This window comes from Solanum dulcamara, chromosome 11 (assembly GCF_947179165.1).
Source record: "Solanum dulcamara chromosome 11, daSolDulc1.2, whole genome shotgun sequence".
Taxonomy (NCBI): Eukaryota; Viridiplantae; Streptophyta; class Magnoliopsida; order Solanales; family Solanaceae; genus Solanum; species Solanum dulcamara.
In genome coordinates this window covers 61021877-61036458 of record NC_077247.1, presented here as the reverse complement: position 1 = coordinate 61036458, position 14582 = coordinate 61021877, and the positions used below count along the sequence as shown (strand labels likewise).

Sequence of the window (14582 nt, the reverse complement as noted above, 5' to 3'; positions counted from 1 at the left end):
GTTTGAGCACCAAGATGCTCAAAGATGACAAACAACTCTGCAGTTCATTACATCTGATCTGCAGCAACGTCTATTGTAATGCAGACCTTAAAGGAACGTAGGAAGGACAATTTTCTCACGAATTTCAAAGTTGCAGAAGTCAATCAGCTCCAACATAAATCCCAGATTACTAGACAGTGGCTGGTGTATGCCACGACCAGTTCATACAATAAGCCTCAGGCACACAAGAAAGTGAAAATGGCATTGCTTGAAGAGTACTAGGAGACAATGAGTTCATGTTAAAGAAAAAAACAAAAACACGCTGTTCAGAATCTTTTCTTTACACTTCCAACATTATTTACCCTGTCAATTGTCACATGATTTCAGAAGACAGACGAGGAAAACCAAAACCAAAAATCATGCTACCAGCAGCTATGCGGAGAGAACACCGTGCCTAATTACAAGCCATTTCTCAGAAAAAGGAATAAAATAGCATACAATGAAGAAACAGAAACAAACAAGAGTTATGAAGAACTTATCCGTGCTTGACTGATATCATCATCTGAATTAAGCAACTTCTCCCAATCAGCTTCCTCCTCCTCTTCATCCTTCTGTCTCAAAACCTCTAATATCTTTCTAACTTTGTCCTTGGTCCTTTCACTTCCCATTTCCTCAACTTGTATCAACAACTCCTCTGCAGCAGCCTCTTTAGCCAACCCTTTAAACCTAAGCCCACCATGACTTAGTCCATATAATGCAGCAAGACAATTCTCACGAGTCGACTCCGAATCAAACTCCCCCTTTCTCAACATACATACAAAACACTCCACTGCACCTCCATCAAGCATTGCTGCTCTCCCTTCAGAACTCGCTGCCAGATTACAAAGTATCAACAGAATCCGACCCATCATATGGCCCGTTTTAACCATGCCTAATAATGCCTGAACCGCCCCGAGTTTCACCAATTTAGCCCTGTTACTCTGAACTAATGAAAGATGATACAGGGCCAAAGCCGAATCATGCCTAGTTCGTTCCGATTCGGAGCGAAGGGCATGAAGAAGTGGAGGCAGAGCTCCTAATACCCCAATTGCAGTCTTGTTCTGATCATCTAACGCTAAACTGAAAAGTGCACCAGCAACATGCTCCTGTGCTTCTTGGAATCCACTTTTCAACACGTCAATCAAAGACGGAACAATTCCAGAACGTAAAATTTTCACCTTGTTTCGATTCTCTAACGACAAATTTACCAATGCGGCTACTGAATTCACTTGTACAGAAACATACCTTGAGGTGATGAGGACACGTAGAGCTGACAGTATACGAGGAGTGCATAACTGGAACCGTGTTTCTTCACGGGTTCGGGTCAATTTCCGAAAGGAGATGACAGCTTCTTCTTGTTCAGATATATGGGAACTCTTTAATTTCACAAGAAGTTCATCTTCTTCAATGGAATTAGGGTTCAGAGTATCCACGTCAGAGGCCGGCGATGAAGAGTAACAAGTGGGTCCACTTCTAGGGGTCACAGATTCCTCTGAACTCGTTGAGATGTGACTCGGTACCCGGTTCAACTCAGTTTCCGACTGAATAAACCGGACGCCATTGAATCCGGCAGTATCTTTAGCGAGGTTTTGGGTGGCCTTCAATGTAAACACAAGATTTTCAGCTGTGAGGAAATTGATGGGTTTTGGAGGGTCAAGAAGAGAAGAACGGCAAAAATTGAGGATTGTAGACTTGAGAGCCAAGTTGGGGATGACGGTGGAGAAATCAGGTACAGAGCCATCAGGAAGAACAGGTGTAAAAGAAAGTGATTTGCAGGCATGAACACAGTGGCGCTCAAAAGTATGGCCAGAAGAAACGATTACAGGGTCAGCCATGAGAGAACCAGAAATAGGACAGACAAATTCTATAGGAATAGGAGGGTGTTTTGATGGAGACTTGTGAAACGAAATTCTCCATTTCTGCTTGCTAGTACCCATGTCAATGATTTTGCTGTATACTGAAAAAAGTTTCAAGATTCAATCGTTGAGCTTCAAATATGAATGAAACAAACGTTGGGTTAATGGAAAAGGTTTCAAAATTCAATCTTGAGCTTCAGGGACAGTTGTTTGAAGCAGACATTATGACAGACTGAGATATGGAGAGAGGAAGCTGATAGCGAGACAGAAATTTGGATGTTACCATTAAGATTCAGCAGCTGAGAGCTATGTATTCATATTTTTTTTCCAAACTTTTTTGTTTTTAACTCGGATTGCGCCGATTAGAATTTAGGAACCTAGGGTAATATCAGCTTTTAACTTAAATTGCGGTACTCTTAAGCTTTTAAACGAGGATCATTCAAGGATCAAGGAAGGTAAATATTTTTGATCTTCAATTACAAGTTTCAAAATTTAATTTAAAATATTTTTGTTAAAAAGTGTTATTTTCAATATAAAATTTTTTTATCACGAATTTAAATTTACTTAGATCTTAATATAAACGACATATCTCCTTCCAAAAAAGCCTTAATAGTGCCTTAAGTTTGAAGATAGGTTTCTATTTTTGTTCTTATTATGTTTCTTAAATAAACTTAAATGGATTTGCTTGTGATTTTTGTTATTTTGATCAAAAAGTGTCTACTAAACGCAAACTTAAAGGATCGTATAATGATCATGAATTCATGATATATAACATGGACTCTTTGAGTTATAAATATTGAAAATTAAGAACTTTCTCTAACTTGTAATTTACACTTCAATTTTGGGAAACTAAAGCTGTTTGAATAGTAACTTTTAAGAACTGATGTGAAGTAGGAGAAGCAAATCAATATATGAAAAAAACCTATGAACAAAGTAACTTTTGGACATCTTTTTAACTTTTTTGGCGTTTACTTCTACTTTTCATTGAATTTTACATGTTTCTTATGAAATAATAATCAATATTTATATTAGTTGATGTATAATTTTAATTTTTATAAAAAAGTTAGATAGAGAATAAGTAATTAATATTGAAAGTTAAACAGGATAAAAATACTCATTTCATTTTAATTTGTTTGATCTATTTTTCTTTTTAGTGCATTTATCTTTTCTCAATATTTAAAAATAAAATTTTAAATTTTTATTTTTAAAATATTGAACTAGCAAAAAGTAAATGGAGTGGGAGTAATAAAGTATTTGAAACGTCCCGAATAAGGATTAATTAACAGCAATTATGTATGCAATTGGCGCAAAGACATGAGAATGAAAGAGAGATATTGGTGTCTTTATGACTTTTTTGATGATTAAAGATACCACCACACGAATTGAGCCTTTCAAAGAAAAATACTACAGCAATTAAACTTTGTGATACTCTATTAAAAGTGTTGGCAAAAAAGAACACTGACATGACACCCTTGCAAGTTGAGTGAAACCTCCAAGAAGAAACAGCTCGTGCACTCTCATCATTCTTCATTTTTATTATTAGCATTTACTAGTAATATTTATCTTTATCAGAAAAGAAATCGAGAAATAAAACTATTTGATATAATTCGTTCTCAACAGTTGCGAAATGATCATTTCAGGGGCGTAATGCCGGTGGGTCACCGGGTTCACGTCCCCTTGCGAGATCATATATAATAATGTTATATTTTTTAAAAAGTATTGAAGTATAGATGTGTGAATTCATACTCGAAGCAATGGCGGAGTCATAATTTTCGTCAAGGGTATTCATACTTTAGGACAATTAAAAAAAAAAAAATTAATGCTTTGTTCTCTTTTTTAAGTTAAAAAACGGAAATAACAAAAATGAAACTGAAACTTAAATGTCAAACAAATCAAATTTATATCTTAGATTCACTTTTTTTTTTATAATAGTACACCCATCATCTAGAAATCTTAGATACGCCTCTGAATCATTTTAGATGATCTTTTTATCGATGAATATTTTTATTATACTTGTAGTTTTTGGAGTATGAGAACCAACAATGTAACATTTGCATCGAGAATTCAACTATTATATAAGTCATTAGTGTAATCCTCGGTAGGAATCTTTCCACCGATATTATTTTATTATTGTATATTTTAAAAAATCAATCTTATATGATCGAACATTTTATTTTCTTCAATTGACGTGATACTTTTTTTTAATTTATCACGAATCTATTTGATTAATCTCCAAATTTAAATTAAACTAATTCTAATCAAAGTCTCCATCAAGAAGAAGAAAAAAAAACCTTCTTAAAGTCTCTCTCTTTAGTTTACCATGTCATTCCACAATTATTGGCAATTAAAGTCCATATATTCTGGATGATCCTTCATCCTTTTGTCTTTAATTTGCTTCTAATATATTCACGTAATGTCACAAAAAAATCCTCCTTAATTTTCAATAGCGGGGTCCTTTTTGACTTTGTCGCGTATCATAATTCATATGTACAAATTCTTTACTCAATTAATGTATTCTGCCACGACAAATGACAATTTCATTTTCATAATAATTGTGGGACAATAACATTTTTGAAACTAAACAGCAATTATTCAATCGCCAATTGGAAAACGGACACTTTATTGTGGGATTAGATTTTTATGTTGGCTTCTCGAGAAGAGTCCTACTCTCGACCGTAAATTATTATTAAGAAAAAATGAACCTTAAATCTATCTAACATTATAAGAAAATAGTCCTACTCAACTAAGTATGAGATATTCTAACATCCTTTACATGCTCAAGAACTGAAATATATGGAGCGTGAATAACCTTAACATAATAAGATCTGATATTACATAGATTAATACTAAAGATGTATCAGGCTTTAATATCATATTAAGAAAATAAATCTTGAAACTAAAAAAACATAAAAAATAGTTCATGGTCTTATATAATTATCCAGAAGCAGGTAAAGAGACAAAATCTCATTCCCTCGGCTTGCAAAATTTTGTCAAATTATATTATTCCTTGAAAATGTATTGCTAAATACTCATTTAATAGAGATTTGTTATGCTATAGTGCTAGTAAATAACTATTCATTGGCATGAGTACATCTGTACAACTTTACGCACGTTTGCTTATACTTAATAATTTATGAGACCACTATGGGTTGTGATGCAGTGGTGAGACTCCTTCACCTTTAATCAGAGGTTTCGGATTTGAGTGCGCAATTCTTATTTAGTCGGGGCTCCACGAGCTTCGAACACTGAATGAAAAATCCAAAATAAAAGTAAAAATTCATGAGGCTTAACTGGCTCGCATTTTGCTTCATGGACATGAAAGATATAATAGTTACTTACCAACCAATCTATTTCTAAGTCATTTTTCATTAAAAGTAATAATAATTAATTAGGTTCAACATCTCGAACAAAATCTTTATTAGTAATATTAATGTGATCTACCATATATCCGAATAACATAATATTTGACGACTAATAGGATTTCTTTTTTATTTAGATGTTGTGGTCCTTTACACTAAGCTAAAAATTAAAGTAGATATAGATATAATATACAATACTACTATACAAGAGAGCATTTATGCTTTCCATGAAACTTTATAAAAGCAAAGGAATTTCCACTTTACAAATTGGCAAGGGACTCTTTTTTTCTTTTCTTTTTTTTTGGGTGGGTTGGAGGGTATGGAAGAGCTATAATTGACTTTAGGACCAAGAAGGATGTGAATTTGTGAAGTCACTTGCTATTCAACTATATTGATCTTTTTTAATTGTTGATAAATTAATCACATAAATTTGACCAATGATGTTTCATAGTCACTCCATTTCTTTTTGCTATTATATGGTTGATAAATCCCATGAATTTTACCAATGATATCTCATGCATGATTGCATGTGCATCTTGTCTCTGACTTAATTATTAAATGAACAGAACATAATTAGAGGAAGGGTGGGAAAATAATTAGAGCATGTGTTAAATTCATTAGCATGAAATATTTGCACTATTAGCCTATAGTAACAAACCTTGGAAATGGTAAAAACTTTGCGAGTTTATCCAAAAAGGAAAGGAAAAAAAATGATTATGTTTGCACGAGGAAAGTTATTTTTTGAGGAAAATATATTTGGTATTTGATTGATTAAAATATATATGTGGAAGATTGATAATAATATTAATCGAAGGATGTTCTAATAAATTGTTTTTGAGTAATAAAAATCAACAGTAATGTACAAGTGTTAGAGTAAGGAATATGCAATTAGAAGTTAAAGATAGTTACAAGGAAAGTAGCTTTGGCACACAAGTAAAGTAAGTTATTTTTTTCATTTTCATTGAAAACATTTGATAAATAATTTTCATCATACTAAAAATCAAATATTAGATGATAACTTTTTCATACAAAACATGAATATTGTCATACTCATACCCAAAGACAAAAACTTTATGCCATTATCGGGCCTTGAATGGTTACAGTTCAGTTCATGTTTATTTTCTGGTCCTTCTTGTACAAGTTCAGGTCCAGAATATAGTTGGATGAATACCAAAAGTAAGCCCAGACTCTAGGACCAAGTCTTCAGCCTAAAGTTGAGGCTTGGGTCCAAAGTAAGTTTTTGCACGGATTACTCCTATTTCGGATTGTATCTTTAATTTTTAGGGAAAATTACGCAAATAAGCAAATATATACTAGTTAATTAGTTAACATAATTATATTTTATCTAATTTATAATTTTTCACTAGCATTTAGCGTTAATTAAGGTTTGATTTTGTATAATTCGTGCATTTTAGAATTCGAAATTTGTATAATATAATTTGTATAACTGTTTAAAGTTCAGATTCCGTGTTTGTATAAATTCATTATTTCGAGCTTATACAAAAATAGCTCAATTATACAATTTTACCCACGAATTATACAAATTCCGTGAATTATACAAATCCGCAAATTATACAAATGAAACAACTTAAACTATAGCTACAACCCGTAAATATACAAACTATAGTTAAAGAGCCTAATTAAATTTATTACAGATATTATATTGTAATGGAAAAAGGCTCAAATATGTCATTGAACTTTCAGAAAAGGTTCATTTATGCCATTTGTTAAAAGTTTGACTCATTCATGTTATTGCCGTTTGAGAAAATGTTCATCTATGCCGTTATTTTTTAACTCTAGTTTTGCAAAACCACTCAAACAATTTTTAACATTTTCAATTGGAGTTTTGGATTAAATGTACTCTTTTTGCTCCTTCTTCTTCAAAACCACCAATAAGGATGCTACTATTGAATTTTGAGGTGATTTTGAAGAAAAAAGAGCAAAAAGAGTACATTTGATTCAAAAGTTCAATTGAAAAGTGTTAAAATTTGTTTTGGTGGTTTTGCAAAAATTGGAGTTAAAAAATAATGACATAAATGAATTTTTTCTCAAATGACAATGACATATATAAACCAATTTTTTAACGAATAACATAAAAAAAACTTTTTCTAAAAATTCAATGGCATATTTAATCCTTTTCCCATTACAATATAACATGTGTTGCAATTTTTGTTTTTGTGTTTTGATGTCATGAGTATCTTAGTATCCAAAACAGATTCATTTTTGTGGATGATGCAACAAGCCATGAACTTTCTGGATCGTTCTGGGTCACATTGACCGACCCGGATCCAATTGATGACAAAAGCGCGTATGCAGCATCTCAACGGCTTCCTTTGAGATTTCCTTTCACACATGAAATAAGGTTATTCTAGCTTCTTCCCCAAGCCAGCACCCTATTAACTCTTATATATAGCCATGAAAACTCCATTCCAGGCAACTAGAAGGAAAAAAAAACTGACAAGAAAGAAGAAACAAGAAGAAGATGGGAGGAGGAACAGAAGCTTTTCCAGATTTAGGAAGCCATTGCCAACTGTCTGATTGTCATCAGCTCGATTTTCTCCCTTTTACCTGCCATGCCTGTCAAAAGGTTTGCCACTTTTACCCCTCCACCTCCTACCTTGATTTTACGATTTTGCTTTACTCAATACAATATATTTACTCCTCTATTCTATAAAACATGTTAATTGTATCATCTTTTACAATATGATCAGGAGGGGATGCAACTGAACCCGCTTTGGCGTACGCATTATATATATGTTGAATAATTTACTAAACAAGTAAATTAATTCGAACTTTAACTAAAAGTTCAAATCTTAAATTTCGTCTTTGTTATTGTCATTAGGAATTCCTCTCTTGTACTTTAATAGAACTTCCAACATAGACCACTGACTTGAGCGGTGTAAAATATTTAAAGAAAAAGTTGTTTTGATAACACTGTTGTGATTCAAACCTCTGTGCAGGTATTTTGTGTGGAGCACAGATCATGCAAGTCTCACGAATGCCCAAAATCCGACTTAAACGGACGAAAGGTTTTGGTTTGTGAAATTTGTTCCATGTCCATTGAAACTACCGGCTGTAAAAGTGTCGAAGATAAAGAGATATTGCAGAAACACGAACAATCTGGGGATTGTGACCCTAAGAAGAAGAAGAAACCTACCTGCCCTGTGAAGAGATGCAAGGGGATTTTGACCTTCTCCAATACTACCACTTGCAAGACTTGCCGGATTCAAGTTTGCCTCAGACACAGGTTTCCGGCTGATCACGCCTGTAACCAGAGTTGTTCATCATCACAGCCGTTGGTTAAGGATCTAAAGGAAGCCAATAACAAGTTTTTGACTGCTTTGGTTGGAAGGAGTGGGAATGATTGTGGAAATAGAAGTCGCGCCTCATCCTCACGCCCTACTAATCCTTCTGTTAAATCTTGTTGATCGTTTCAGAGTACATTACTATGCATTATCTTTTGTAATTACATTATTTAAGTGCTCATTAATTGAAATAATGTTGTTATATTTTCAATTTGTATGGATGGCAGTCCCTCCATTTCAATTTATATGCCCATCTTTGATAAAACACAGTTTTAAAAAGACATAACAACGGAATTACTTCTCTATAGGAATAATTCCAAACCACTTCCCATGTCCACCAGTTCTCTTAAATAAACAGCGAAAGAGAAAATTTCACTCTTATATACTGTTTTATACAACAAAATACTTGAGCATTTTACAACTATCCTTTATATACATTTCCCAAGAATAGCCAGCTTGAAAACTATAGAGGAGCATTGTATTGATCAAATATAACTACCATACTACACTGGCCTTCTAGTTCGGGAAAGCATAGCCAGGAGAATCTTCTTCCTTGGTCCCTACAAATCCCCAGAGTGCAACGATTAGAGGCTAAAATGGGAAAAGAGTAGCAACTATTCTGCAGCTCAGTTTAATCAAAGAGAAGTTTAGCCATCTCCCCACTCCCAACGAGAAAATTATCCCCTTATCTTCGGAAAGTAAGTGAATAGGTGTCACCATGCATAGAAAAATTAGCATATTAACTTGCAGTAGAATTTGTGAACAGTGATTTTCCAAATAAGATGACTGAAACAAGTACCATTGGTATCCCCAGTTCCTTCAGGTCACGGTCCCCCATTTGCTTCAATGCAGCCATGTCTACCTGAAATGGGTAAAACAGGAGTCACATTACTAAGAAAGAGTTGAACTAGGATCTCTCAAGTTCTCGGCAAAGTATACTAAATCACTCAAACAAAAACACAACAGGGGCATGTGAACAAACAGATAAAAGAGATGGACTGACTATTCAGTCGAACCGTGTCACAAAGGACATGGCTGTGCAAAATAGAGGATGATTAGAATGTTATGGGTCAATGGTGCAGCTTTTAACTTGTGAACAGCAGTGAGGCTACTATCCTTTGCACAAGTAATAATCTCGGATTAGAAGTCCAAGATGAGCATATGGTTAGAAAGGGAGGACAATAAGAGATGAAGAGCTTCGACGTGAACACAATACCTCAGGAAGTATTATTAACAACAAAAGACATTTATGTAAAGAATTTAAAAGGCCCATAATGCATCTATTAACAAGTTCATTAGTTGGGAGGACAGACAAAGAGGTAGATCAAACAGAGTAAATAAGAAAGGTCATGGGATAACATGTGACCTAGTAATTGATATGTGATACAGACAAACGAAGAAACTTTTAAGATTGATTTGGGTTCAAACACATAAAAATAACCAACTATTAGAAGATTTGCCACGTAACACGCCAGGGGCGGAACCAAAGGGGTGCAAGGAGGATAAATTGAATCCACTTCGTTGAAAAATTACACCATGTAGATAGGGAAAAGATGACTTTTTTGTATATATTTTAGTTGTTGAATCTCCTTGGAATAAGAACTTTCTTTTTTTGAATCTCCTTTAATTCCTAGGTCCGCCACTGCATCACATTACAGAAGGTTGTGTGCAATTAGGAATCAAGTACACTAGGAGAAAAGATTTAACACAAAATATTAAGTACCATTCTAACTTGCTCCTCATAAAAAAATCTTCTTTTACGAAAACAAGAAGGTTGTCTATCCAACATGAAACTACTTAATACATGACCTTATTACCCTTTGCAGTGAAATCTAGTTCAACCTTCAAACTTTTTCAGCCACAGAACAAGTATTGATATCAAAAAAGTTCATAATGAAACAATTTAAAAAAACTAAAACACATGATTCATCAATTAACAAAAGTACTATTCACCTCCTCAGCTTGAAAGTGGATAGCGTACTTCCCCAAACTGAGTGAATTTAATAGACTGGCTACGGTCACAGGAGGTTGATCCTGTACAACACCAGATAGAACAATGTTAAGATATTCACATAAATTGTGTCCATTTTCAAATATTTCTTCCCTTCTCCTTCATCTCAGCCATAAAGGGAAATGAGACAAAAATCCACAGTAGCTAAGAAAAGATGGTGTTATGAGAAAGACATAAATTGTGAGAACTAAAAACTAATTTGGACTTTGTTGACAAGCAATGTAGAATATTGATATATGAGTAAACAATTTGGAAGTTTTCAATGCACTAGCACTCACTGTAATTTCAATACCAGGAAAAGGAATACAAACAATGCTATGTTGCGGGCAGGAGAAATAGAAAAAATGATGAAAAATCACACAGATAATAGTAAAACAACGCATACAAAAGAAAATTTCAATGAGCATTAGCAACCAAAGCATCCTTAAACATGGTCAAACAATGCCATAGTAATTTAACTTCCATCAGCAATCAGATATTTTAAATATAAGCAGTGCTATATTCCACATACAGAGAAAAACAATTTGACCTGACAAAAAAATACTAGGAAGCATGTCAGGGTAGATTAGAGTCAGAAAAACTATCTTTCGTAAAAAATAATCTGCTAATTTAAGTAACAGTCTGTGTTGTTCCCCAGAAAGACATCAACTAAAGAGGTTAGAGCTGAGCTCGTGATCTTGAATGTCGCAAAGAATGCCTACTAAAATTATCCAGTTCAAGATAAGACTAGCATTCTACCAACAATGATTCAAGATAGAAAACCAGCAAGATAAATAATAAGTAGGTTCACACGGGATATGGGGTTTGCAGCATGCTTCCATTTGAAGAGGGAAGACCTGACAATGGATTCCTGGCGGCCAGTGCTGACCTCATGGTCACAGGGGTAAGGACTTTTAGCTGAGAAGATTCGACGAGGTCATTTCCTACCATACGAACCATTCTTGAAGCTTCAGCTGGCCTTACTGATGATACATGCTGAGCTGCAGTGATATTCCTTGAAGAAGAGACTTCTTTAGAATCGTTTGCGAGTCTATAAGAGGATCTTGGTGTAACACCACCAGAAGTTTGTGATGTATAGGAGGATCTAATTTGCTCTATCTGAAGCAATTCGCTAGCTCCTGACGAAGGTTGGCTGCTGGTGACAAGCCTCCGGTGAGTCTGTTCTGTAGATTGAACACTTCCTGCCATCCTCTTACGCTGCTCCTTTTTTCTTTCTTCAATCTGCAGAAGAATTTCCCTTTGCCTTCTTCTGTGCGTTAGTTTCAGTCGGAGGTCATTTTTCCCAACGCGTGTATCTTTACATAACAGTAACAGTACCAAAACATGAGCTAATACGACAGACCAAAGAATGACACAGGAACCTGGAATCACCCAAAAAAAACTAGAACATGTAAATGACAAATATTTCAGATAATACCATTCAGTCTGCCATATATGGTACCTCCTGCATCTTTATCCCCTCGCACACTTGCAAAAACGACAGCAAAAATTCCACTATCAATTAAAATCACAACAGACGCAACAATCACTATAACTTGATAGTTTTATCTATCACTTCCATTATTCTGAAAATAAATAAATTAGATACAGGCTCCTACATTAGCTCTACCAGAACAACGTAACAAACAAAAGATTTTACCGTTTACGAAGGGATTTCGAAGGATCCACGTAGTCAGTCCTATAGGTCTCTCCTAATGACCTTTTGGCTCTTGACAATGTCAGTTGACTAAAACCATTACCCTGAGAAGCTGATGATCGCTTAACCACTTTCTGCAAGTTTAAGAGTCGCAAAAAATATGCAATTAGGAAAATTGAACCCGCAAAAGCAACAAACTAAGTTCGTTCCTAAACAGATTCAGAGAATGTAAAAGGAAGGCGAAACTGAATTCCAATAAGAGTAGAGAGAAAGCTTACTTGACCAGAGCTGCCCAAGGTGATGGTGACCTGCGGCCTTGACATTTGAGATGGTCCAAAACTTACGCACAGCTAAAATCTGAAGGGAATACACCAAAAAGATGCAACGATCGATAGTAAACAAAAAAAAAACACGAAGGAACCCTAGAATCGGAGTTGAGATGGAATCAGATACCTACCTGGTTTTACTCCATAGTCGCTATAAGAATTGTCTCCCCTCTTTTTCCCCATTTATTTTGTCCAGAGCGCGTCGACCGTAGTCCATGACACGTCATCCGTATTTTTAATAGTCCTTTGTATCTATATTGGTGCAGTTTTGATCTTTATCTCAAATTTCCTTTTTCTTTTTTACGTTCAGAGGTTCATCATCTCAGATTTCAAAGTGCATTAGTATTTAGAGGTAGAAAATATATCATATACTTTCTTTCTTTACTCGAAGAACAAATTTTAGATATACATGTAATTAATTAAAATAAATTTGACAATATGTATTTTCATATTTTCAAGATATGACCTCTACCGAATAAAAATGTGAAGTGATCCACACTTGGACAAGCACCAATACCAATTATGAAATTGGTTAAAATTAGGGGCTACTAGCTAAAAGTTCCTTCAATATACCCATGTTTTACGTCTACTTCCTTGCATCAATCCAAATTGTTAAGCTCCATTTTGTCTTGTTACAACACTTTTAATTTATTAATACATAATTAGAAACTTATCGTCTATCATACTTGCAAGAGATTCATGTAACTGCTTTAAAAACAATATTATAATATTTGCTCATTTGATTATGCGAGATGAAATCATTATATGAGATAAAGTTGAAGTTTTGTTTGGATATGTAATTTGAATTTTTAAGTTGTATTTTTTGGTCATAAACATAAAAACCTTCCATAAATTGTGAAAACTATCAAAATTGCCTTAATTCTTTATACAATCTTACCAAATATGCAAAAGCTCATAACAAAAATATAATACACTATCACAAAATTATTCTAAAAAAAAATACAATAATTATTGATTGAATTTAGTTCAATAAAAAAGTAAAATTGAACATGAGCCCTAGTTTATTAATCTTTAAAAAAGTAAAATTGAACATGAGCCCTAGTTTATTAATCTTTAAAAAAGTAAAATTGAACATGAGCCATTGAATGCTGAGATTACGCATTGAATTTCTGGTAATAAAACTGAACATGGTCAGTATCATTAATAACTATATCATCATATTCATATTCCATGAATATTTCATGACTCCGTTGGTATTTTTTTCAAAAATTATGTAGATATAAAATGGTGGAGTTTTTTTACAAAATATAAATTTGTGGGACAACTTCTGTATTTAAAAATGTGAAATCAAAATTCTCAAATCAAGCTTTTTGAAGAATTTGGAATTTCATCTCACGATTTCAAATTATGAGATAAAATTGCATGTTCAAGTGCTTATTTCATCTCATAATTTCAAATCATGAATTGAAATCGCATGTCCAAACGCCTACTTAAGAAGTACAAGAAATTGTCTAAAAAATAAATATAGGTTCTTGATTTAGCTGCAATGATGTTTGAATTGAACATAATAGGGACCATTCTTCTTTTATATTTTCTCACATGAAGTGATTATTTTTACTTGATAAAATGGAGGAGGACTGAACATTGCATACACTAAATTGTGTGCAAAACCAATAGTAAAAATGGTGGAAGTTTGGGAGAAGATAAAAAATATTACAAATGTAAAGGACTATTCTATGAAAAAACAAGAATGCCTTTAAATCGTAGCACAAAAGATAAGGGACTATTTTAGACTTTTTCTCTAAACAGTCATACTTGGCAATGTTGTGCTAGTATTTACATTTTCAACTCCTACTCCCACCTAGCTCTATGTTCTATACTCCATTTTGATCCATAAGCAGTTAGATTTTGAGTATAATTTCAGAGTGACAAAATCCAAATGGTCCCTTGTGTCTATTTTGGTCTTTTAACATTTGTTCTTGGAACGGGTTCCTTTCTTTTGTAATTTTTTTGAACGTTAATTCACAAGGTAGGGGTCAATGTCAAACCCTTATTAATATAGACAAGCATAGCCTTTTGTAGTTTTTTTTGAAGATTAAATCATAATATA

General features: G+C 33.7%; 3 protein-coding genes across 5 annotated transcripts; 1 reads left to right on the top strand and 2 right to left on the bottom strand.

Annotated features, from left to right (window-relative positions):
• Positions 1-255: 255 nt before the first annotated feature.
• Positions 256-2280, bottom strand: LOC129873366 (U-box domain-containing protein 40). Its single transcript, XM_055948450.1, has one exon. The coding sequence runs from the start codon at positions 1953-1955 to the stop codon at positions 504-506; it is 1452 nt and encodes a 483-aa protein (XP_055804425.1). The 5' UTR covers positions 1956-2280; the 3' UTR covers positions 256-503.
• A 5291-nt stretch (positions 2281-7571) lies between these two features.
• LOC129873203 (zinc finger AN1 domain-containing stress-associated protein 12) lies at positions 7572-8742 on the top strand. The gene is made up of 2 exons (XM_055948247.1): positions 7572-7820; positions 8194-8742. Exons 1-2 carry the CDS (start codon positions 7716-7718, stop codon positions 8659-8661), a joined length of 573 nt encoding a protein of 190 aa, XP_055804222.1. The 5' UTR covers positions 7572-7715; the 3' UTR covers positions 8662-8742.
• A 150-nt stretch (positions 8743-8892) lies between these two features.
• On the bottom strand, positions 8893-12829 carry LOC129873202 (uncharacterized). 3 transcript variants are annotated; one of them, XM_055948245.1, is made up of 8 exons: positions 12643-12829; positions 12464-12542; positions 12189-12319; positions 11967-12016; positions 11342-11844; positions 10492-10572; positions 9338-9400; positions 8893-9098 (listed from the first exon to the last, which is right to left on the bottom strand). In XM_055948245.1, exons 2-8 carry the CDS (start codon positions 12506-12508, stop codon positions 9042-9044), a joined length of 930 nt encoding a protein of 309 aa, XP_055804220.1. In that variant the 5' UTR covers positions 12509-12542; positions 12643-12829; the 3' UTR covers positions 8893-9041. The 3 variants fall into 3 exon arrangements, with proteins under 3 accessions (XP_055804220.1, XP_055804219.1, XP_055804221.1); XM_055948244.1 differs by lacking the exon at positions 12643-12829 and having other exon boundaries at positions 12464-12636; XM_055948246.1 differs by lacking the exon at positions 12643-12829 and having other exon boundaries at positions 9090-9227; positions 12464-12636.
• Positions 12830-14582: the final 1753 nt, after the last annotated feature.

Excerpts from the sequence above, each read along its gene's own strand:
- LOC129873366 (XM_055948450.1), bottom strand. The coding sequence starts at position 1,955 with ATGGGTACTAGCAAGCAGAAATGGAGAATTTCGTTTCACAAGTCTCCA.
- LOC129873203 (XM_055948247.1), top strand. The coding sequence starts at position 7,716 with ATGGGAGGAGGAACAGAAGCTTTTCCAGATTTAGGAAGCCATTGCCAA. Across the intron at positions 7,821-8,193 it reads CCTGCCATGCCTGTCAAAAG|GTATTTTGTGTGGAGCACAG; the intron begins GTTTGCCACTTT and ends ACCTCTGTGCAG.
- LOC129873202 (XM_055948245.1), bottom strand. The coding sequence starts at position 12,508 with ATGTCAAGGCCGCAGGTCACCATCACCTTGGGCAGCTCTGGTCAA. Across the intron at positions 12,017-12,188 it reads TCGAAATCCCTTCGTAAACG|TGTGCGAGGGGATAAAGATG; the intron begins GTAAAATCTTTT and ends CGTTTTTGCAAG. Across the intron at positions 9,099-9,337 it reads AGGAACTGGGGATACCAATG|GGACCAAGGAAGAAGATTCT; the intron begins GTACTTGTTTCA and ends GGGGATTTGTAG.